Below are 8,841 nucleotides of genomic sequence, written 5' to 3'. Positions count from 1 at the left end.
CAATGGCTTTGTACACAACAAGGTGGAGCATGAGCATCTGAATGACTAACTGTCACCGAGTCCATTCTGACTCCGGGTGCCATGTTAGTTCCTAACTTAGGGAGGTGTCTCTTGGAATCCTCATAGGGTAGGACCACCTCGGCTGGCTCAAGACTGCAGTGGGACATGCTCCCCAACCCCCAAATCATTCAGTAGTATGAACATGTTCCAACGCAAACCCTAGAAACCAAAAATAGTGTTGTATCAAATCATCATTGTATGTAAACACAGTGATTCTTGGTAAAGATGAGAGACTGAGTACCACTCAGAAAAATGGCCATGGAATTGACCCCTGTTTTTTAAAAACACACTTGTGAAAGCCAAAAGAGTCCCCCATCCACCTCACCCTGCTCTCTTCAAGCTGTTGGGTCATTGAAACGCTCAACTTCTCTTGGGAAATGGCTTCCAAAGTATGCACATTCCTGCACAAAGCAGCAGATCAGAGAACACAGCTGCTCAGAAAGACACACCACTAGTGCATCTGCCTGAGAGACTCCAGAAAGGGATGTCTGGGAACAGGTGTCCCCAGCCTTCTTTGCATGTGACCCACTAGCTAGCAAGCAGACTTATCTGGGAAGCCTTGGTGTCCCTTAGGTGCCATCTTCCTGTGAACACTGGCTGCTGTGTGGCACACAGGGTGGTCCTCTGGCCTTAAGGCTGTCCAGCAGAACCTTCAAGAACCTCCCCTCCTGAATGTTTCCTTGCATCCTAGAATCTCCACATTCCTCAGGCAGCTAGGCAGTTCTTCATTCAGATCTTCCAGGACTCTCTAGTTGTTGTTTTTTTTCTTCTTCTTCAGTATTTTCTTGGAAAAGCACCATTGCCTCATCAAACTAAGCAAGCCCAAGCAAAAGAAAACTTAAGAGATGCACATGCTGGTTCTACTGCTCTTCGGTTTTGACAAGAGTTTGCTCAAGAGTCCCGCCTATAGGAGGCAGAAACCTGACCCTGGTGATCAGCAGCCATTGAGGTCGGAGAAGGTGATATTGCAGCTCTCAATACAGCTGGAGGAGATGCTGAGCAAGGCGGAGCTGGTGCCTGACTCTGGAGAAGGAAAGAAAAACAACAGATCAATGATGGAGGTCTGTCTCAGCTTGGGCTTTGTCCTCTAAGGAAAACAAACAATTAAGTGTCCACTTTTGTATTCCTTTGTGGTACCCCTACAGGCTACGAATGGTTAAGTACTAGTCTGCTAATTGAGAGATTGGAAGTCAGTGTCTGTTCAGAGGCGCATCAGAAGAAAGGCCTGGCAACCCATGACTTAAGTATCATCCACTGAGAACCCACAGAGCACAGCTCTGCTCTCAAGCACATTGGGAGGCCCTGAATCAGTTCACCTGACAGCATGTTTTTGTTTTTATATTTTCCTCTCAAATCATTAGTGGGGTGTATTTGACATGAGGGTCTGAGTGAGGGATATGTGGTTTGTGGGCTCTGCCCCGAGCTGCCCAAGCACTGAGCTGCTTGGATTTGCTGATGAGTGCCCACAGGCTGCTGGCCGACACCCACCCCTCCTTATTGGTGGTCAGGTTCCTAACACACCTGGGAGGGCTGTGGGTGTCATATCTCTAACCTGTGTAGTCAACAGGTCTTGGGGGCCTCTCTTACCAGAGTCCCTTGTTGCCCTCATACTTACCTCCAGCATGTCCCAGCTACTCACCCGCGCTGCCTCTGGGCCCATGGCTTCTTGGGCCTGGGTCTACCAAGCCATGTATTGATTCGCAACCTATGTGGGGAGACAAGACGGAGGGGCCTGAGAAGGCTCCACAGTCTAACCTTCACCTCCTCTGAACATCATCAGGCAAACCAAGAGCCCACACCAGCCACTACCTGGCTAGGCTTGTGAGACAATTACACACTCACACACATACACACACACACACACACACACACACACACACACGTTGCACACCAACAGGCAAAACCACAAGAGTGTGAACCTCCACTTGTCCAGCACCAAGAAGAGACAATTTGTGCTTCATTAGGCTACTGCTCAGTCGGGGAATTCCTAGTAAGATGGTCAGGTTTAGCTTGGTCAGGTCTCTTAGCTGAAGGAAGCTGTTAGGTGTCATCTTATGACCATGTTAGAGAAAAAGAAGAAACTGAATGACAAACATTTCTCCAGGCAGAAAGCTCCACAAAACCCACCACCACGACATCAGCTCCTACCATGTATTAGGAGAGAATTACTCCAGAGCGTTTTGTGGGTGGTGATCTTTATGGAAGTAGACTGACAGGCCTTTATTCCGTGGCACTGCTAGGTGGGTTCGAGCTGCCTACTTTGAGATGAGCAGTTGAGGGCAAGAAAGTGGAGCCACCAGGGAGCCTTCTGTAGCACGACACTGTTGTTTGTTGTCTGCATTGCTCTTCATGGTGGGGCTTCCTGTACCCGTGCTGCCCTAGCCCTCCCTCAATCACATTGCCCCGTCTCCTGGCACACTGAGCCCCTCACTGGTCTCGGACACTCCAAACATTTCTCCCTCTGCCCAGGACCGCTGCACTTCCTGTCACCTCTTCCTTTCATGTTCTCCCCCTCCTTTGCATCTCTGAGCACTACATTCTCAGGGGGTCTTCCTTAGTCTCCTATGGACCATGTCAACTCTTCCCTCCATTCTCTTCTTCCTTCTCTGGTGCCTGCAGGCAGTGATCACCATGCAGTCCACTGTATGTTTTATTACATGTCAGTCTTTCTAGGAGAGATTCTGGGCTGGTCTGCTCCTTGCTCTGTCTGTTTGGTGCACAGCCCACCTCTGTGGAGTAGACACTGATTCACAGGGACGCTATAGGCCAGAGGGGACCTTCTCCGCAGGCTTTCCAAGGCTGACCTTGTCACAGAAGCTGACTGCCACGCTCTACAGTTTCCTTTTGTGGCCTGGCTGGTGGATTCCAACAACCAGCCTTTCAGTAAACCACTATGTCACCAGGGGCCCCGGCATGTGATCACCCAGTTGGCTCCAACTGAGGGTGACTCTACGTAGGGTTCTGAGACGGTAAATCTGTTAAAGCTTCACTTGTTAGCTGTGCTATTGGCACTTGATTGTTATTCATGTCCACAGTTAAATCGCTTTGACTGTACATTTTTATGGGAGCAGATGGTCTCGTCTTTCTCCCAAGGAGTGGCTGGTGGGTTTGAACTGCCAGCCTATGGTTAGCTGTCCAATGGTTAGCTCACAGCTCCCTTAGGGCACTTGGCAAGTCCTAATACATGTTTGTGGAGTAATTTCTGAGGATGCAGAATTTGGAGATAAGGAAGTTCTTCTTAAGAAGCTTGCTCGTTACTTGTGACAGGGTGAATTCTTAGCATGATATGACAGGTGGAGGACCACCTGTGCTGACCTTGGGTGGTATAAATAGTAATTGCTCTTGGCTAATAATGAAAGTTCAAGTCTAATCAGAAGTAGCTGGTAAGAAAGGCCTGGTGACTTACTTCCAAAATCAATCAATCCATTAGCAAACATCTGCCATTACTGTATTTCTGGATCACAGTTCTACTCTGACACACACGGGGCACCATCAGATAGTGTTGACTGAATGTCAACCTTATTTGTATTATTAGTTTTATATAAACATGATACATCACTCCCCAAACCCACCCCCCTGCCATCAAGTTGATTCTGACTCATAGCGACCTGAGAGGGCACAGTAGATTCCCCCTGTGGGTTTCTGAGGCAGTAAACCATTATGGGACCAACAGAAAGTCTCAGCCTACTCCTGAGGACTGGCTGGTGGGATTGAAGTGCTGACCTTATGGTTAGCAGCCCAATGTGTAACCCATTATACCACTGGGCTTCCCATACTCAGAAAGAACTCAATACTTCTGTGAAGTCCCAGGGTGGAGCTAACAGCTATCATGTTTGACTGCTAACTGAAAAGTCAGTCACTAAGTGGGGCTGGACTGTGGCCTGTGGCTGGTCTTCCTGAAGGTATCCAGAAGCAAAGGAAGAGCCCCTTTTTGCTCACTAAGCCACCTTGACCTCTTAACAAAAGGACCCTGCATTCACCTCCTACTTGGGCCCCATTGCAATCTTCACCACTCTCCAGTGTCTTTGTTAAAAAAAAGGGTGGGTGGGTGCGGGAACATACCACGCCCTCTGACAATGAGAGCAAACTGCAAATTCCTTATGGGGGCTTGTGCAGACCTAGGGCCTACTTCCTGACCCAGTTTCCTGGCCTGACTGACTGGCCCCCTAACACCCAAGCACTTATAGGCTGCTCTCCTTGGTCCTGAGTCAGTCTCTGCATCTCATATCACGGGTTCCGTTCATCTGTGAAGCCTTGCTGTTACACTGATGCCAGACAGGCCATCCTAAAGTTCCTCCCTCCATCTGCACGGTCCTCCTCACACTCATCACACTGGGCTTGGAAACTTTTGGCTTCTTCTTGCGGGTCTGAAAGACCTGCCTGGGAATGCTAGCACCTCAGGCTGTGGCTCCTACTCACGTGGAATGAATGGACCTCGGTTTGGGTCCTGTCTTCCCGGCCCCACACACAATGCCACTGAACAGCTCCCTGTCCCTGGGCTGGCCATACCATCAGCTGCAGATGGGGCTCTTGAAATCCACAGTGTCCTCACGAGCCTGCCAGGTCTTTCTTCCTAGTCTGCCTCAGTCTAGAAGCTTCAGGAAAACCTATTTAGCATCATGACACCACGCAGGCCTCCATGGACAGGGTGCAGGTGGTGGGTGTGCATGAGGGACAATGGGTGGGAATCGATGGAGCAGGTGTCTGACCTGGAAGCAAACATTGTACCGCTGACTCGCTAACAGGCATGAGTGCATACAGGAAGCTCAGACACTGGACTTCTAGAAACACTGTTTTCCTGAGAAGTCAAGGGAAGGGGATGACTAGAGGCAAATTCACTTCAAACAGTCTGAAGGGCCTCTAACAGACTGCTGCTTCCCCACTCCAGCTAATGTCCTCTTTCTTTTCCCATCTCCCTGTAAGTGGCATGAAGGAATGTTGGTGTGGCAGTGTGGCCAAGCACTGGGCAGCTAACCAAAAGATTGGTGGTTTGAGCTCACCCGCCATGCGGAGAAAGAAAGAGGGCAGAGTCCACTTCTGTGAGATTTACAGCCTTGGACGCCCAATGGAGCAGTGCTCTATCCTGTGGGATATGGACGTGAGCCTCCCAGCCACCATGAGGACCAGGCGACCTGTCCTTTTGTTATTCGTGGGTCTCCATGTGCCAGAGCCAACTTGAGTGCAACTCAGAGAGCCTGGGGGCGGCCTCGTCTAAACTAGAAGCTCTGGGCCACTCAAGGGTAAGCCAAGGACACAGAGGAAAGACATCCCTGTGCCATGGGAGCTCTGCAGTGATGTGAGCAAAGCGAGAGGATCAAGGCTGGGACCATTCTGGGGAACACCAGCCCGCCCCACCCTCCATGAGCGAGTAAAGCCAGTGATGATAAAGTTACCAGTGTGCTCCGGGGATCGTTGGTCTCGTCATGTATATCGAACGGAATGTGCCCTTTGTAGGATAGAAACGTCTCACTCGATCCTAAGGGAGGAATAGACACCAATAAAGATCTCCCCTAGGGATGGCAGTACCTGTCTGAAATAGTGGCCTGTGCCAGGTGTGGCCTACCAAAGTCCCCACAGATGTCCCTTCAATGTGTCACTACACCGTTCCTAGGAGAGCCTGCCACTGTGTGGGACATCCTACCTGGCTGTCAGGGACATGACTTTATACTTTCAAAACAACTGACATCAATGGTCAAAACCATCCTCGGCTGGCAGGGCAGAGAAGCATTGGACAGCCTTTGCTCAGGCAACCCAATGGAAGGCAGTGCATTCCTGGCTCCTCCATAACCCAGTCTGGATCTCAGCTCCCTCAGGAGTCAAGCCAGGGGCTGGCCCCCCAGAAACAGGAAAGCAATGCCAGCAGGAATATTGTCAGCCTGTGTCTGAGGAAATGCGGAAACTCTGAGCGACAATGAACTGAAGACCCTCCCCACTACCTGTGTCCCAGCGCTGCAGTAAATACCCATGCCAGAGAAGGCAGCTTTGGAAGAAATGCTTGCTCTCTTCACACAGATCAGAACTGTGTCAGGTGAAGCTGCTGCTACTCACAATAGTGAGTGTTCCTTGAGCGCACACCAAATACCAGTTCTAAGCACTAGACCTGTGTTCACTGATTGCGGCTTTTCAACTGCCTGTGAGAGGCTGGGGGGCTTGGGAATACCTATTTCACAGATGAGTAAGCTGGGAGACACAGACGTGGATAACCCACACCTTCCATGGCATGGGAGAGCTCTTCCTTACAAGCCAAAGCACACATTAAGTGTGCATGTGTCAATGAGGGTGCACAATGTGTAGAAAGTAGAGAGTGTGTAGTACAGTGGGAGGTATGGCCACAGAGAGAGCTCTGACTGTGGAGAAGGAAGTCATCTTTGGGAAGCGGAGCAGTCCAGACTGGGCGGGAACACTGGCTATGTCTGTGCATTTCCCTCGGTGAGGAGCATGCCCAGCCCAGCCACAGAGAAACACGGACTCCAAGGGAAAGAAGCATCCCTGAAGCATCCTCTGGTGCAGCCCCCTTGCCAGCAGCTCAGAGAAGATATCCCGACATCGTTCAAGGCAGAGAGACCTGAAGGCAGGGAACCCTTGTTGATGAGGTACTTACGGTCCTCGGGGTGGTCTGGAGGTTCTTTCTGGCTTCCTCAGAGGGGCACGGTACCTGCTTGCACTCTCTCTTCTGGGAACCTGCCCTGATTTCTCCCGGGATCGAGTTGGTTGTACTTTGTGTGTTTGGCAATGCCTGCTCTGTGAAGACTGAGAAATGGAAAACCCATGAAAGTCACAGCCATATTCCCCACCAAGATGGCATGGCCACCATTCACACGAATAGCTCCTATTTACAATGGGAATTGTAGTATCCAGTTTGCAGAAGGCTATGGATAATAGTGAAAGGCCCAATCCCCTTTTCACATTCATTGAATTCCTTCTGACCATTAATCAGCAGGAGGTCTGGTGGTGTAGTGGGTTACATCATGGGCTGCTAAACTCAAGTTTAGCAGTTCAAAACCACCAGTTAATCCTTGGGTGAAAAATGAGGCTTTCTACTTCTGTAAAGAGTCTTAGAAACCCACAGGTTTCTAACCCACAGGGCCAGTTCTAGCCTGTCCTATAGAGTCACCATGAACCAAAATGGATGGCATGGCAGTGAGTTTGGGGTTTTGCTTGGTTGTGATGACTGTTTTATTGTCATTCACCAAGTATGTGACAAGTCTTGCCCTCAGGTAGAGTGCATTGGGTAGTTGATTACCTCCATGCACATACCCAGCCAAGGGAAGAACACTCTCCCTTCAGGGCTTGCCTGGCTGTGTCTGTGATGGAGAATACAGTCCTCGGGTTGCATAGTCCTGAGTCAATCATGTCCTCACTGCCTTTGTCGGAGGGCCCTGGACCAATTGGGTAAGCTCCTCTGTCTAACACACTGTCCATGTCCCATCCTGTGCCAGCTGTTGTAGTCCACCTATAACTGGGAATATTGATCTGCTGCCAACCGTACGTGTATGACAGCTTCTTCTGCCCTCCCACGTTCTTTCTTGATCTCAATCTCAGAAACACATGGACACGATTATTGCCTGGTGCTCACGGTCATTCTCATCTGGATGGGATGTCTATGTCTCTATCTTGTCTATTTCCTGCTGAACACTTAATCAAAGTTCTCTTTAAATTATATATGAGATTTATGGTCTCTTTTATACCCTTCAACACAATCCACAAGGGCTCCTGCCTTTCCTGAGTTATGGCAGGTGCTTCCTCCTTGCATAGGCATGTCAGAAGGCTCGGCTGCAGTTTCCCTTAGCAGGCTTTTCTGTCTCTGTTGGTTCAGGGATAGAGGAAAAGGGCATATTCTACCAACCTGGTCTGATCCTCAATTGCCATGTGACTTCTGTATATCCACAGAGATGCATCATGTTACAGCTCTTACAGAGTAAGGCCTGGTGAACCCTTATCAAGAAGCCTCCATCCTGTCATTTCTCTTAACTTCTGGTATATAATGCATAAGTCATTGGCCTGCCAACTGCAGGACCTCCATTTTCACCTACCAGCAGCTCTTCAAGAGAAAGTCTGGGCTCTCTTCCTATGGAATTTATACAACCATATTGTTACCTTCTTGAAAACCAAAAGGGGCCGGTCTACCTTGTCCTTTAGGGTCACTGTGAGTCAGAAGTGACTCAGTGGCAGTGAGTTTGTGTTTTTGGTTGAAACCAAATCTACTGCCTAGAACTATATTATTCTCAAATCTCTTGAATTAAAAAAAAAAAGTGTCCTTTCTCCTTATCAGGGACCATATGCTTATCCTACTCACAAGGCCACATTATACAAATCAAAGCAAGTACCACATACTGTCCTCAAGGAAATGATTTTAAACTAGACTAATGTGCTTCTAACTGATAATAGCTGGTTAATGAATTACTGTGTGAAATCAAAGTTGCTCTTCAGAGATCAAAACTACACATAAAAAGTAGCACATGATTATTGTAGAGACTTTAGAAAAGAAAAAAAGAAAACTTTCTATCAACCATCCTGCTGTAAATATTTTCTTGGATAGCATGAGTCAGAATCTTGATAAGAGGGACAATGTGTAGCAAGCATGAACTTCCTCCTGACCTCTACCTACTCTCTTTGGACAGGTGGTCCTTAGTGTAGGGTAGAGCCAGCAACACCCCCCCCTCAAAAAATCCCCCCTAAACCCAACAAGCCTGAATGCTATTGAGTGGATGCTGACTGCTACTGACCCTATAGGACAGGGTAGAACTGCCCCTTTGAGCTTCTGAGACTATAACTGCTTCC

The 8,841-nt window shown here is 48.9% G+C and overlaps 1 protein-coding gene across 1 annotated transcript in view; it reads right to left on the bottom strand.

Annotated features, from left to right (window-relative positions):
* Positions 1–994: 994 nt before the first annotated feature.
* The window catches only part of LOC101645208 (coagulation factor VII-like), a 48,218-nt gene continuing 40,371 nt past the window's right edge, over positions 995–8,841 (bottom strand). The window contains exon 7 of the mRNA XM_013005087.2: positions 995–1,083. Coding sequence (XP_012860541.2) covers positions 995–1,083 — 89 coding nt within the window. The remainder of the gene's footprint in view (positions 1,084–8,841) is intronic.

The sequence above is a fragment of the Echinops telfairi genome, unplaced genomic scaffold (genome assembly GCF_000313985.2).
Source record: "Echinops telfairi isolate 266 unplaced genomic scaffold, ASM31398v2 ScPeMD7_7467;HRSCAF=8505_1, whole genome shotgun sequence".
In the NCBI taxonomy this organism is placed as follows: domain Eukaryota; kingdom Metazoa; phylum Chordata; class Mammalia; order Afrosoricida; family Tenrecidae; genus Echinops; species Echinops telfairi.
This window is presented reverse-complemented; position numbering and strand designations above follow the sequence as displayed.